Source organism: Pyrus communis, chromosome 2 (assembly GCF_041283825.1).
Source record: "Pyrus communis isolate YQ-2024b chromosome 2, ASM4128382v1, whole genome shotgun sequence".
Taxonomy (NCBI): Eukaryota; Viridiplantae; Streptophyta; class Magnoliopsida; order Rosales; family Rosaceae; genus Pyrus; species Pyrus communis.
This window is the reverse complement of record NC_142566.1, coordinates 13,455,465-13,471,845: the sequence shown is the minus strand read 5'-3', so window position 1 is coordinate 13,471,845 and position 16,381 is coordinate 13,455,465. Positions and strand designations below refer to the sequence as shown.

Sequence of the window (16,381 nt, the reverse complement as noted above, 5' to 3'; positions counted from 1 at the left end):
TTATAATTTTTCTTAATTACAGGTTGATGTGTGTAAGGTGGTAAATCAACCTATTGGGTTGTTAATGGGTACATGTTAAGACTTGTTTAATTTGATATCATCATAATATAGAGGTGATATTGATAGTAGTGATGATGGTGTAAAGTGAAATCAAACTAAATGAGTTGTAATAGATACTCATTAGCAACCCAATGAGTTGATTTGTCATCTATATGTGTAAGTGGTATAATCGTAACAATCATATCTCTTTACACGATAATGTGCCATCAGCCATCCAAAAGAATCAAACAAAATGACGTTTAATCATGAGGATATTAATCCAATTAAACCTAGTTTTATATTCTAACTACCCTATCACGACGAGGACTATTAATCCAATTAAGCCTAATTTTGCCCTAATTAGATTATTAGTTCCCGTGATGATAGGATAGTTGGACCTGTGGTGAAGTTTGCCAGGACTTATGCCCAAATTTGAAAATTCCGTCAATTTTCTGTTAATTATTAGCACATGAGCTACACATATTAGGCTAAAACGGAACTATCCATACACATATTAGGCAAAAATGAAACTCTCCACTAATTATTAGCACGTGGGATTGGCTCACGAACTAATAATTAACATAAAGTTGATGGAATTTTCAATTTTTGGCATAAATTATAACAAACTTCACCACAGAGACTTAAATCCTATTTTCTAACTACTCTATATAGATAGCTAATATGACGTTTGTACAATTCATGATGTCATGTCGTCATGTAAGTAGGTTCTCACAGCAAGGATTAGCGAGGCATGTATTTGCCAAATGGTTACCACTAAGCTCTAAAGCCAACAAGTGCAAATTTGTTTTCAAAATCAGAGCTACTTGGGTATTTAGTTCTCAAAGCAAGGATTAGTGAGATGCCATCTCAGTTTGGGAGAAAATAAGCTTGGAAAGTGGACACTGCAGATATGTTTTTTTTTTTTTTTTTTTTTTTTTTTTTTTTTAACAAACGATGTTATCTATACTGAAGAGAAGTGAATGTATTTAACCTTACAATGAGCTAGCAATAATATTGTTCAAATTCGCATTTGAAAAGAATCAAACCTAAGACCTCTCATTTATAAATGAAGAGAAATACTACTAGACCGTAATACTAAATGATTGAAGATGCGGTGGTTTTAAAGAACAAGAAATGAATAAAAAAAAAAAATCTTATACGAGAAGAAATTTCAGACGTTCTTTTTCAGTACCCTTCGTTGATTTGGCAAAATTCTGAATAACATCTTGAAAGGTATAAATGGTATATCTTATATGTGCAATTACGTTACGCGATTTTCCCTTCGACAATTGGCTGCCCACATTGTGTTTTCATCAGGGCATTCAAACTAACTGTTGGCTTCAGGTATACATATGTAACTCTCCTCTAATGGGGGTGGTAAAGGGACTTCCAACACAAACTTCAACTCCCCCATATGTGCCATCACCAATCTTGCACAAGGATCCCGTTGTAACACCCCCGTCTAATGCAACTCTATTGATTTACAACTATTCCATATACCTCAGAGTTCAACTTCTTGAAGGTCGTCTCCTAAACTGCCGCCACTACTTGGAAGCTGCATCGATGATGGCGGACCATTGTGCATTTTCGACAATGGAGACATACCAAGCGGCCTTCCTAGAGGTTTGATTTCATTCCTCATAGATGGATTGCTAGCATGATTAAGGCTTCCACTCCACGATGCTGCACGGCGGGATTCAGGGGGTGCAAAGCTATTGCCATTTCCCATGTCTCCTGCTCTCTTTTGTACAATGTTATCCATGCTAGGAAACCGCTGCTTGGCCATTGAAAACGAAGTTAATGTTTGTGGAGTAGAAAATGCACCCTCAAATGATTTTGGGGGATTGTTGTTGGTCACCAATGGCTCTTGTATGCTTTCTCCAGGTGTTTGAACCGTCTCCTCATAGGAAGTTACTGGAGCCGGGACAAAAATATTGGGTTTGGGACCACCCCCAGGTTTAGCAGATGGAAGAGATGGTGACTGAAATAAGTTTGTTGGCGCCCCACCGCCTTTGTTGAATGTATCAACATACCTAAGGAAAATTTGAACACAACTTGCATTAAGCGACCCTGACTGCACTTCTTGAAAATAAATACAATGAAAAGCAACGGGGAAAGACAGAGAGAATCCGGTAGTCTACCTTGAGCGAACACCCGTACGTCCACGTGCGGAGAACTGGTTGGAACTGGGTGGAATGGGTGGTATTCCAGAACTCGGTTCAGGGGACACCAGGCTTGGGATTTGTGGCCCATTAACTGCAGGGAAACTTTTGGTTTCCAGTGCATCATTTATATTGTAATCTTGCATTCTATTCGGGAAGGCTGCAGTTCGTGGTGGAGGTGGTAAGGCTGCTTCCTCGGCAGGAGGTTCAACACCTTCTTCAACCCATCGCTTAAGTTTCTCATCATAGTAAAATTTATTCTTTTCACCCAATTTAGCCTTCAAAACAACAAAAACAGGACAACTTGTGAGGCTAAACTGAGAAAATATCTCTAAGAGAATCCCGTCATTCAAACTTAGTAAAAGGAATGTTTAAGTACCTGCCGGGATCTTTTCACAAATCCCAGAGTCTTTTGAAATATGCCAAAACCAAAACGAGATGACCCACTAGATGCTGATTCATTTTCTCGTGGTTTAGAAGATTCCACTTTCTTGGATGAATCAACCTGATTGAACACAAAATGATGGCTGTAAATTTTAAACTACCGAAGTCAATTCTTTGGTAGTATTAAGGTGAATGTTACCAAATGTGGAAAATGGAACTTGCTAGAGACATAAACTGTAAAGAATATGAACAATTTGCACTATCTGCAGACTATAATGTAGTTCACCCACCCAAAGAAACAATATAACCTTGTATCAGATGTGAATTTTACAATGAACACTATTTTCAAAAGACGGAATACAATAATAGTCACCTTTACTGTCCTTTGTTTTTCGTATCACCTATTATATTCTTTTGGGTGAACAGTCAATTTAGTCCCTGGATTATCACCTGAGTGAAAATTAGGTCCCTAAACTATTTTTTCAGAAAAATCAGTCCTTGAATTACAAAAATCTGCCAACTACATTCCTAATATTATATTTGAAGCTACTATATTCAATTTTCCGTCGATTTAAGTCACGTTACTTGCATGTGATACACATTGAAGGGTGGGTTGGTAATTTTACATGTAAAAAAAAAATAGTGTATGGAGTTAGCTTTGGAGGGTAAATTAGAGATTAGAGTCGCAACCTATATGAAATGTTAAGGACTTATAGGTGAGAAAAGAACGGTATTACACTCTAAAGTGCGTCAAGTGACTTAAGTTGACGAAAAATTAAATAAAACAACTTTGAATATAATAGTAGGGATGAAATTAGCAATTTTTAATGTAGGGACTTATTTTATCAGAAAAATTATTCAGGGACCTAATTTTCACTGAGGTAAATCAGCACTTCACCCTTTTTTTTCTTTTTTTATCTTCACGAATGAAATAGTAATGTGCTTTTATAAATTAAATTGGGGGAAGAACAAAAGCTTGGATGCATCCACCCGTACCATAACCTACCTAAGCTTCAACTCAGAAAAAAAAAAAAAGAAAAAAAAAGGAAAATAGAACCGAGACTCTTGATAGCCTTTACCCCATGTCATGAGATGATTGATTCGGCTAAACAGCCTTCGGTATAGGATATCATCCATATAACAGCGATTCCCATCCTTTATCACTTGTCCTTACTGTAATGCACATTACACAATGTGTCTGAGTTCAGTGGATTATTAATCTTCTTTTTATTTAAATGAACCAGAACGGCTCTGCCCTGGCCCCTGTTCATTAAGTTTGGTTGCACATCGAAAACCACCTTTCAGATTGTGAATTCTTGGCAAATTCAAATGCTATAGTATAATTAGAAACAAGGTCTAATAAAATAAGATTACCGGTGGAAAAAATACATACCTTATTTGGGCTCCTCCCAAAGTTTGGTTCCGATATGCTTCTATTGGGTATATTCAGTTGATTGCCCTCAGCAGTCCATTCGCTTATTGGCTCCATCGATGCTGAAGGCATCAACGGAGACATAGCCATTGTTGACTGACTACTGGGTACGCTTGGCCCTGGTATAAACGAAGACACAGCCATTGTTGATTGACTATAGGGCACACTTGGGCCTGGCATAAATGAAGACACAGCCATTGTTGACTGACTATTGGGTACACTTGGGCCTGGCATAAATGAAGGCATAGCCATTGTTGATTGATTACTGGATACACTTGGGCCTCCTGATTGCTGAGCATGCTCATTACATTGGGCAAAGACTTGTGATGTTGAAGGTGCAGGTGGAGGCGGGCCTCCAACAACACGATGAGCAGTATTATCAAATAATGTAAGCAATTTACCCATCAGTTTGGTTGGAGCTGAATTTGTACTGTAACTACCCTGTACAAAATGTTTTGTGTAAGAAAACACAGAGGAAAAAAATAAATAAAAGAGAGAAAAAGAACTGCATCTTAAAGAAAAACCTGCTGATGGGCTCTTATCCGCTCCTCCAGAGATGACACTAGCTGTCTCCATGTGTCCACTTCAGGTGCTCGACCATATTTCAAAGACTTTAAAATTGCTTGACAGTATCTGACCAAACATATTGTCTAAAATAAGCTAGAGGCAAATAAAAAATTTTTGAAAAAGCGACCATTTTCAAACTTCACTCTAAGAATAAAAAGGGTCTCGATGAACAACAGTTACACTTACTTCAAAGCATCTGCAACTTTTCCAACTTCTGCCAGCATGTGGGCATAAACAAGCTTATAGGGCTGAAAAGGTAGTAGGAGAAACTGAGAATTTCCGAGAACCCTTGAGTGCTCGTATAATTCTGTCGTCTGTCAACACAAAGTTTGGCTTAGTTAAAAATTGGGTAAAGTAGTAAAACAAAAATTAATGATAATAATAATAATAACAGCAGCAACAACAAAAACAATAATAATAACAACAATGACATAATACAGTTAAAAACATTTTCTTCTTTCCACAGTGACGTTACATGCTCCATACACTATAAAAGGCAAAAATTATAGGGCATCCAGAAATCAGTGGAAAATAAACTCATGCATATAATGACAATTGGTTTCGACATCATTAAATTTTAAAAGCTCCTAATTTAATTCAAACTTCAATACAAAATCATATAATAGAAAACAACATATACTGTCAATCACCTGGATAGCCTCAGGACTGGCGTATGTTCGTGGATATTTCAAGTGATCTGCACCAATAAGACACAGTCTTGCACTGTCTGAATATGCCTCAAAATTGGCTTCTGCAACCAGATAACATATGTGTGCAGGAGTGTTCTGCACAAATGCTTTCAGTCAGGATAAAACCAGATGAGATAATAAGTTTCTAACATATAAATATAAGATGGAACTGAATCCAAGAAACACACAACACATACATGTCCCCTTTCCTTCCATAGGCAATCTCCAAGATGGATGATAACAAGCTCATCATCTTTTGTTCGGTTCGCAGTTAAGATGGCTAAATTCTCTTCCCATTCATCTAACATGGAATTGGCCCCAACCTGTGGTAAGAAAATAATCAAAATTAAGGCAAAAGAATTCAAGGAACTTCAAAAACATAGGATCATGACCATTACACACATAAGCAATGTTTTCACTTCAGTATTCTATCCAGTTGAAATACAAAAAATAAAATTAAATGAAGATAAAAAAACACAAACGTCAAACTTTCCAACAAAAAACCCAGGTCGCACCCTTTTTTCGTCTGAACCAAATAACCATAAATCACCTGTGTCTGCTGTTGTGATACATTCATAGAATTAGGTATACTGCTATCTGTAGTGGCACTCGAAAACACATCTGCAGGCTGCCTGGCAATTAACAAGCACAAAGTCCGCAATGGTGATCCTGCTGCTAACTGGTTTAGTGCCATAAGCTTTACAGTATCACCATAAAACTGCATGCAATATCAAAACAGACCAGAAAACATTCATCAAAAACAAATTATGATAACAGATCTGATGAGCTTTCTTACTATGTTTTATATATATAAAAAAAAAGGATTAACCAAGTTGATGAATAATACTGAGAAAAATAATTGGAAGAACCTGTTCACCAAGCTGTGATGCAATAACCAGTGCTGGACCCCACAATTGACCATTCTGTGCACATTGTAAAGCCTCTTTCTTCCTACCAGAGACAAGAAGCTTTTGTACCTCAAGAGCAGTAGCCTAAAGAAAAACATATATTCATTATGGAAGGCAGCGGAAGTTTATGAGAGAGAGAGAGAGAGAGAGAGAGAGAGAGAGAGAGAGAGAGAGAGAGGGAGAGTTAGACTATGACATACTTGACTCTGTGCTTCAGAAGGCAAGTTCTGTAACATAAGAGCACTGTACTCGTTGCTTCTCTTAGCAGAGGCAAAAAGCTTGGCAACGGCTGACTCCGGATTATCAGATTCCTAATTATATTTTAAGTTTTTAACAAAAGTGGTTAATAATCATATCACATGAGAACTGTTGAACGCTCTTGAACAAATAAAGAAAAGTTCATAATGTTAGGATTGAGAGGGTAATTTGGCAAGATAAAAACCCAATATACAAGCACCAGCAGTATACTTCTAAAGTTATAATGATGACAACACCAGATTTCTGGGATTTTAAGTTTTAAATCTATGCGCTAACTATACTGCCACTATGATTATTTAACTATAACTAGCATACTAACTAAGTGCCATTTTGTTGTCGCATGAAACTTAAGTGACAACTATCACTAAATACAACACTTTTAATGAGAGAATCCATCTACTGAGCATGCCCCATCAAGGAAGATGTACAACCAGCATAATTAATATGGTAGAATAAAATATAGAAACTCATGAAATGCCAAAGTTCAAATATTTATGAATCAAATTGAGAATGATAATCAAGCAATCAAAATGTGAGAGAACATCCAATCAAAATGTGATAGAACATCCAAACAGGTCATAAATAGTCATTTAAGAACCACAAATTAAAGTACCTTCAATGCTACATCAGTGCCAAAGGGAGATCGAAGTTTTCCATAATACTGGCATGCTATTTTTAGTAAAGAGAAAAGCAACCTCGAATGGTCCCCTTTTCTGATGTCTATATAAGGAGTTTCACAGTTCGCAATCTTTTCATCTATCCATTTGTTAATTTCCCTACTTCCAACACTCCCCCCAACCAAAGGGCCAGGGTAAGATTGCTGGCACAAAGCATGGAAATAAGCACGACCATCATTTCCAAAGCTTGCAACATCAGTTTTGTCCACGACAATGTCCATCAGATTGAGAACATTAATCGAACCTCCTACAGAGTCCTTCAAATTACAAACAGAAAAGAAAACGAAATTAAGGCCTATGCCAACACCAGACATATGAGTAGAAACATGAATATATATACTCACGCACACATCAGTGGTTATGTGCCTCAGGAAATTGAAATCAGAAGGTAAGGCTTGACCTGGCTTCCATACATATTGCTGTAATCTTTCATGACTATAAGTTTCCCACCAAATCCAAAGGTAACTAGAGCATGTGGAGGACGTCCTGCAGATGACCTTCCTGCACTGGCCTCATAAGAAAACTGAGTTCCACTTTGGAGTGGTTGCTGTAAAAATTGTACTGGCTTCTGACTATCAAAGTTAGCAGGTGAGAAGCATGTCACTTGGTTTGGCTCCTTAGCCTGATGCTGATGATGAGATAAGTTTCCAGAAGGATTTAACCCTGGTTGTTGATTCACAGAACTGGTTGCATGCCCGGTTGAAAAATACTGGGTCGCGTACTGCTGTGTCTCAGTAACACTAATAGTGTCACTTGCAGAAACTGTTTGATTATGCCACATGCTCACATTTTGCTGATCGTAGGTGCTCATAGATCCATCCCAGTTTGCAACATCTGAACCATAATTCTCCACATTTGAATTGTGAAATTGCTGATTATACTCCACACTTGTTGACTGGTCAAAAGTTGGAGTGGAAGACTCCAACTGCTTCCATTCTTGGGTAATTGTGTCATAGTACCACCCAGGGTATTGGGGATCAAAAACCATATGGGCAGGGTAGTCCATGCTCCCATTAGAATGCTGATTCCACTCAGAAACAGCACTAGTTTCAGATCCCTGGGCCACACTTTGAGGAACAGATTGTGCTGGTTGCTGTAAATAATAAGCATCTGCTTTCTGGTCTGAAAAAACCACATTATCTGCAGTTTGAGAATGCACATTAACACTCTCCTGAGCATTTGCATTCACATCATAGCCCTCCAACTGATACCATTGCCCAGTATTTGGATCATACCTCCATCCCGGATAAAGGGTATCCCAATTCTGACTACTATTCAACTCCTGGCCACCTGTATTTTGTTCCTCAACAGCCCCATAGTGCTGACCTTCTTGTTGCTGCCCATAACTAGAAATGCCTACATCAGCAACTGAGTTCTCCAAGGCACCATCAGTGACATTAGACATGGCCCAGGATTCGTCTGTATTACCCAAATGTGCAAATGGGTCTGCAGAGAAATCTCCAAAGTCACCAGAAGGATTCAAATCTGAGTTAAACGAAGTCCATTGAACTTCTTTCAAATGTGATCCAACTGATGCCAAACTCGTATTCAAGTCCTGCCCATCTAAACTTTGCCCCTCAACAACGCCATAGCACTGACCTTCTTGGTGCTGCCCATAACTAGAAACACCTAAATCAGGAACTGAGTTCTCCGAAGCAATATCAGTGACATTAGACTCGGCCCACGATTTGTCTGTATCACCCAAATTTGCAAATGGGTCCACTGAGACATCTCCAAATTCACCAGAAAACGAGCTCCACTGAGCTACTTTCACACCGGATCCCACTGCTGCCAAACTCGTATTCACCATCCCAATTACTGAACCTTCCTCCCCTTTATACTCCAATTCCTTAGCCTCATTTTCATTACCCTCTTTATCCTCCAATGACTTAGCCTCATTTCCATTACCCGCTTTATCCTCTAACTCAGTTGGCTCATTTCTATTATCGTCTATATCATCTGGAGCACTAGCCCCATTTCTATTATCAACCATATCATCTGATGCACTGGCCTCATTTCTAGAATCCAGTATCAGTGACTCACTCTCTTTAACAACTACAGGGTCCCATACGGGATCAGACTGTTCCACCACAACCCCATATTCATGACCCAATCCACCATTAACCCCAAGACTAGCATTGCCGCTGGTGTCTACTCCCACCGGATCTACTTCAGAAATACTCAATTTCGAAAAAGCTTTGACATCTACAAACTCTTTCTTCTCTACCGGTTTATGCACAAATTCAGTAAAGTCAATGTCATCATTAACCAATCTGTCAAAGAAATCCTCATCTGTATCCTCCACCTCAAACGGAGAACTCGCCATCTAAATCACACGCCCTAAAAAAATCCAAATCAACCTCACTATATGTAATAAAAAACCACTTCCCCAAATTTTCCTCAGCAGACAAAAGTCAGTAGAATTGAAGTACCACAGCATTCAGTCACATAAAAACTTCAAAATTCTGAAACATACTACCATTTACCATCTGAAACAAAATGAATCACAACCAATAAAATCAACAAAAACAAAATCAGGGTTCTATGAGCAATGACCAATCCGATTGAAATCTGAAATTAACAAATTAAGAGACGACTGAATCAATATTTAATAATATGTAAATTATGGGTTTTAAGAGAGATAAACTTACAGGTTAAACCCTAATGGTTTCTGGGGAGGGAGATAATCGGAGTCTCCAATTGAGACAAATCATGGATCTTGCAGCAAAGCAGCAAAAAGATGAAAGCAGCGCACTCGCCAATAAAGTTTGCATGTTTTAATGGGTGTGTCAAAGTTTGGTAATATAAATCTTGACCAGAAGAGAAACAATTGCCACACGTGCCAATCGAGACACAAGTTTGACAAGAGTTTATAGGTGCACGTGATGGGCTCTACTTCCTATTGATAGCACAACATTGTTGTTTTTCGGTGTAAGATTTTCTCCCATTCTATTCATATTTTCTTCCCTCTTCTTCTTTTATATTGTTTTTTGTATTATTATCTTTGTAAAAAAAAAATCAATATAAGATATTAACGTGATTTCATTGTAACGTTCAAGTATAAGAAGAATGAAGAGGAAAGAAATGAAGAGGGGAGAGAATTCTCCTCCATGTTTTTCCGACTATCAAAATGTATTCTTCTTAGTGATAGATTTTAGACATGATCCTAGTAAATAACGAATTCGACATCATCTATGAGATGATAATATAGTGAATGTACTGCGCTGTTTAGACTTGATCCATCCGCATAATGTAAAATAACGTTTGTATTTTTGGGTGTGTGGGGTAGATTGTCTATTTATTTTGAAAATTTGGAGAAAGGGATTTGGTTGACTTTTACGCATTCCTTGCGTTTGTTTAGTTTGGTTTCTCAAAAGGTAAAAAGAGTGAAAATGGTCTTTTTCTTTCTTTTGTGGTTGGTGTCCATTGTCCATGCTTGATTTTTAGACATTGGAAATTATCTATTCTAAAATTGAGAAGGAATTGACTGTTCATTCAGCTACAGTCAATTGTTTGTCCCTTGATTTCATCTCATTTACAATAAAACCATGAGATTTGGGCTGGGTTTGAAGGGTATTTATTAGAACTTAGAAGGGTAATTTTGTCCGCAAGGTTTAGGATGGATTACCCCTGGATTTCACCTTATTTACAAGAAACCCATCATATTTGGGTTGGGTTGGAAGGGCAATTTTGTCCTTTCGGTTTTGAGCGAATTCGGGGGTTGCCGTGCAGGTTTTTATTTGTTGTCTTTCAATGAGGGTTTCGGGGGCATGGAAGCTCTGACAGAGAGAGGAAGAAAGAGAGAGAGAGAGACAAAGAGAGACAAAGATCGAGATAGATGGTGATGGAAAGAGAGTGAGGGGGAGGGGTATGGGTGATGGATTTCAAAGTGGGAAGGTGGGGATGGTCAGAGAAAACCATACGGGTCGTCCGAATCTACCGCTACATGCCTGGATTTCCAAAGATAAATTCTTTTTTTTAATTCCTTTTTTTACTGTCAGCTTAGATTGTCATCGTTTTTGCCTTTTTGTTGTGGATTATTTTCGATTTTTTTAGTGTGTTAGGTCAGGTTTTGGGGGATTCATCAGAGATGTTAATTTCCCTTATTTGTTTTGTTTTCTCTCATTTTGGACATTCATCTCTCTTTATGTCTGTTTGTTCTCTGTTTTAAGGTCGGTTGCTTTTTTTTTTTTTTTTTTTTTTTTTTTTTTTTTTGTGGCTTTTTTTTTTTATTCCAAGTTATAGATGTGATGGTTTTTTGTATACCAATCTTGGTTTTGTTTTTCCTCGAAAATTGTTTTTATCTGATTGTGGGTTAGTGGGTTTTAATTTCTTTCGTTTGTTTCAGGTTGCAAAGTAGGAGGTTCTGACCTGAGGGTTCAGTTCAAGGTACTATTATTATTATTTTTAGTTCTTATAGCTTAATGTTTCGAACTAATGTGATGATTTGGTTGTGAAATGTGGGATATCTGTTCAGCTTATGTTGCCTATGTGATGTTCTCTGTTTTTATTGCCAGGTAGAGATTCCATATACTCTAGGTCTCTAGAAAGCACCTCTTTAGTTCTACAAGAGGAACTAAATAACACATTTTTCCTGAATCCCATAAGCTTGCAAGAAGCAAAGCAAGCTAAGAGTCATTTATACAATACAAACACATGAACTCTGTTCGAATTCTTACTCTTATTCTCTCTATTTTTTGGCTGTTTAGTTTGGACTCCCATCGCAACGTCATTATTTTGGTATACATATGTGGTTCTTGGTTTGAAGAACAAAAGTTACCTTTGTTTTGAAATTGCAATTTAGTTGTTGTATGTGTGTGTGCAAGTGTTTTGTGAATTTGATTTTAGGACTAAAGTTATATTGGTTTTGAAATGGTCTTTGAAGATGATTGTGTTATTATATAAACTGCATATAATTTGGATATGATGGGAAAACTAATTAAACTGAATCTTGGTAATGATTTAGTCCTTGAGAAGTTGTCGAAAAACAAAGTTTAAATAGGAAGAACATAATCCTTACCAGATAAGTCATTCATAGCATTTTGAGCATCTTGAAAAAGTAAATGAGAGTATGATGCGATTCAATATAGTTACAAATCGACTAATTGTTAAAGGTTGAGGCTGAGCTCTAAACTATTGACTCTTTAAAAGAAAATTAAAAATTTAATGTCATTATATCAAGCTGTTACCTAAGTTCTCTCATCCCAATCCCTTGCATTCAGTTACCGAGCTACCATTCAGACTCACAATAGAGTATTAATAAAAATGAATTAACCATGCATTCCGAAGGATAACAGAAATAAAAACTTAGTATCTAATTTAGTGTTCTGTAGTTTGAGAACTAGGGTTTTGTTGCTTTAGAATCTTTATGGGTAGTTGTATTTACTCAGAGTTCTCATTTTTTTTTTTTTGCTGGAACAAATTGCTTTATTTTAAGGTTAATTAGTTACTTTCAGTTTTTTTATGAGCTTTGAATTATTGGAGCTCTAGACTGCAAATTGTTTATCATAGCTATTTTGAATGAAGCATAAACGTGTGGCCTTTTAGGTGATGGTGGTTAATTAGTTACTTTCAGTTTTTTTTATGAGCCTTGAATTATTGGACCTTTGGACTGCAAATTGTTTATGCTGGCTATTTTGAATGAAGCATAAACGTGTGGCCTTTTAGGTAATGGTTGTTTTAGTATAACTATAAGCAGCATAACTATATTACTTGCTACTAACTGAGAGAGTGCACCTGCAATTCAAGCCCTTAACGTGTTCTTTATTTTTTTTAATTGAAAATCATGTTTTCGTACCCTATGTTTCCACCTTTAATTAAGGAAGTGGTGAGATGTTGGATCGTCTATTGATGTGTTATCTGATTCAGTGTTTGGGTGATGCCTAAATCAGTTGTGGCTTCTACTTATTGTTCACATGTTCTCGAGCATAAATCAATAAATCTTAGAAAGAAAAAAAAAACATTTTCTTTGGTACCTGTACACAATTGAACTTTTTTTTCATAACTGTTTCGGGTGGTTCTTTTCTTTGGCGTATTCTAAATATGTTAGTCATTGTAAATGTGGTTGTGAATAGATTTTCACATGTATGTAAATATGTTAGTCATTGCAGTTTTTGGTCTTTTTTACTGAAATTGTTTTGGTGCATGCCACTAAACTTTGATTTCTGCTATTAATTGCTGCTGAAATGTGACTTTTGCTATTAATTTTTTTCCCTTCATATTTATGCTACTTTTGGATTCCATTCGAATTAAATAATGTAGTTAATCTTCGTATGAATTCTCTCTGCAACAATAATTAGGGATTTCAGTTTAAATTATTACTGATTTGTTCTTGATATGGCATTGAATCTTTCTTAATTTGGACTGCAAGTGGTTCTGATGCAGAGGAGAATCTGCAAGAGGTTATGATCTTGCTGCACTTAAGTACAGTTGTTCTTTAACTCATATAAACTTTTTGGTAGGGTTTAAACTGTTAAGAGTTTTATGATTTTGTAAAAGCTTTTTAGCAGCAGAAGCTTGGTCTTTTCTAGTTGCTTTATTACACTATACAACTTGAGTTGGTATGGGTTTCTTGCTAACTGATATCACTTAGGAATTCTAAAAGCAGTTGCATTTTACAATATACAACTTTAGTTAGTATCGGTTTCTTAATTAGTGGCATGTGAATTCTTAATTTAATTTTGGAAGGAGATGCGTTTAAAGTTGGTGCTATGTGATGAAGTTAGCATTATGTTTTTTATTATATACTGGTGGTGAACATTTTTAGCATATTGGTTGAGAAAGATTTTTCATTTTCTATAAAATAAATCTTTATTCTCACCATGTTGTTGATGTTTTTTGTAATTTGAGTTTATAGTGCTTCTAAATGCTGTTTTAATTTCGGTTAATGCAGGATTTGAAATTTGTGATGATCATTTTTGTATTTCTATAAATTTTGAGACAAAAAAGCATGTGAAAATTATATTGACACACAAATTAAACCCTATTTGTGACAATTGTAGTATAAATGCAAGTAGGGATCGTTCTAACTGGGGATTAACTAGGGATGCTAATCTACTCTAAACTGACTTAAAAACACAAAATTAAACTTTAAAACACTTACCTAGACCTATATGACTCAAAACAACTTTAAAAGACTCAAAACAGCCCAAAACACTCAAATAGATTCAAACTAGACTCTAAAGGGTGATTTGGACGAAATTTAACTAACTTAGACTCAAAACACTAATTTGGACAGATTCAAACACTTTTCTAACTAATCTAACACACTTAATAAATTGGGGAATTGATTTGGACGAAATTAATTAAAATGGACAGATTGTAAATTAAACAGATTAGGCACTAAACTAGGTGAATTGAATGGGAAAAAGGCTAGTTAGAGGGTCCTTCTCCACACATGCACATATGTAACACAAATTGATTTCCAGATTTTACCCTTTAAACCATGAATGACAATGCCCCAAATTAATTGTGAAAAGCACAAATTAACTTTCAGATTTTCCTATTTTCATTGAATTGGATGGACTACGCATCGACAATCAAATTATTCTTATCGAATTCCCTACATGAACTGCTTAATAGAGATAAAATCAAAGATCATTAAGCTTTTTGAAAACCCTAAGCATTGACTAGGCATTTGTAACTATGAATTGCATGATACTCTTGCCTAGAATTTACTTAATACAATCATGACTAGTGATTTCCACTACTTATGAATATAAGGTCATAACAATTAGGTGAGATTTCCTTATATCCTAGCATCAAATTCATGTATGAAAACTAAGTATGCATCCTTAATCAACAGACAAGAACAAGTTCTCAATAAATCAATTAAGTAAATCACATCCACAATTCAAGAAACAAAATCTGGAGGAAATCAATTCATATAAAACATATGCCCATGGCTTTTAATTCACCCCTAACTAAGAAAAACTTAGTTACACATGTTCATAACAATTGAAAAGCAAATTAAAATAAACATGGAAACGAAACGAGGGAAGAAAGAACTCCCAAAGTCTCGAATGGATGCAGATTTCTTGCGGCACAAGGGTCTCTTTCTCCTATGGAAGCCACGACACTCCTTCTTTTCCCTAGGACTTGTGGCACAAGATGTATTTTCTGAATGGATGGTGAATGATGTGAATCGATGAATGAATTGAGGGATGAATGGCTGCCTAGGGTCTCTAAGGGCTGCGGCAACTTTAAGTTTTATATATATATAGCATGGCAAAACCCTAGCAATCAGATTTAGGGTTAAACCTAGCTGATACAAGTGTTTTTGGGCCCCTAAGTTGCGGCAAGGGTTTGGGAATTAAGTTCTAGCCCAATCAATCTCAGATATGGACTTATACAATCCAAATCCAAGAGAAAAAGGGCCAAATAAAATCAAAATCCAATCAGAAAAAGGTTTAAGAATTTTCGTCCAAAATTGGGCCTTCTAGAAACTAAGTGTTTTATGGCTGATTTTGGGTGTTCTAGAAGGCATAAAAAAGGGGGGGGGGGGGAAGGTGTGGCACCCTTTTAGGGTCAGATAAGGCTTCTAGAAGTTAGGTTTTTAGGTCCACTTGCAGCTAGGATTAGGGTGGAACAAGATTAGGTTAGGATAAGATAGGATAAGGTTTGGATAAGATAAGGTTGGATAAGGTTTTGGATAATGTTTCCTCTTTTCTTGCACTTTCCTTATCTTCTTTGTTATGAACTTTCCTTTTCTGATTTGTAGCATGTTTCTAACCTCTTTTGACTCCAAATTCGTCCATCCATGTTGCTCCATACACAAGCTATCCAAAATAAGCCCAAAACTGCTCTAAAAGGCTCAAAATTGCATTTTCTTGCCAAGTTTGTCATTAGGACCTACAAAGAAACGAAAATAGCTCAAAACACTATAATAAGTAGTAATTAGCTCATTAAATGTAAGGAAATAACATAATTAAGTAGCATAAATATGCTCCTATCAAAAAACACATTAGTCTCTTGGTATAAATCACATTAGTCTTATTATGGCTAGGATAAAAAACCATGCGATAAACTATGGCTTTTCAATTATTTTATCATGCATCTGTAAACTAGAGGTTCGATTAAGGCAAAAGAGAAATAGAATTGCGAGAAACATAACTACATTGTCGGGTCTAAATCTTTTAGACACATTTAGGTTGATTTAGGAAAAGTTTAGGACAAGGATAAGTCTTCATTCTTTGAAGATCAGAAAGGTGACAATGTAGTAAGGGTGTAAGAGTTTCCCTGGATGAAGCAAAAAGAGGAATACATT

At 36.3% G+C, this 16,381-nt stretch overlaps 1 protein-coding gene across 3 annotated transcripts; it reads right to left on the bottom strand.

Moving 5' to 3' along the window:
* Positions 1-1,179: 1,179 nt before the first annotated feature.
* LOC137747276 (protein transport protein SEC16B homolog) lies at positions 1,180-9,895 on the bottom strand. 3 transcript variants are annotated; one of them, XM_068487354.2, is made up of 14 exons: positions 9,768-9,895; positions 7,517-9,605; positions 7,053-7,373; positions 6,382-6,492; positions 6,143-6,265; positions 5,824-5,991; positions 5,471-5,596; positions 5,235-5,369; positions 4,771-4,898; positions 4,542-4,650; positions 3,979-4,458; positions 2,581-2,706; positions 2,181-2,479; positions 1,180-2,072 (listed from the first exon to the last, which is right to left on the bottom strand). In XM_068487354.2, the coding sequence occupies exons 2-14, from the start codon at positions 9,440-9,442 to the stop codon at positions 1,541-1,543; spliced, it is 4,584 nt and encodes a 1,527-aa protein (XP_068343455.2). In that variant the 5' UTR covers positions 9,443-9,605; positions 9,768-9,895; the 3' UTR covers positions 1,180-1,540. The 3 variants fall into 3 exon arrangements, with proteins under 3 accessions (XP_068343455.2, XP_088540228.1, XP_088540222.1); XM_088684102.1 differs by having other exon boundaries at positions 5,462-5,596; positions 7,517-9,456; XM_088684096.1 differs by having other exon boundaries at positions 5,462-5,596; positions 9,768-9,890.
* Between the last annotated feature and the right edge of the window lie 6,486 nt (positions 9,896-16,381).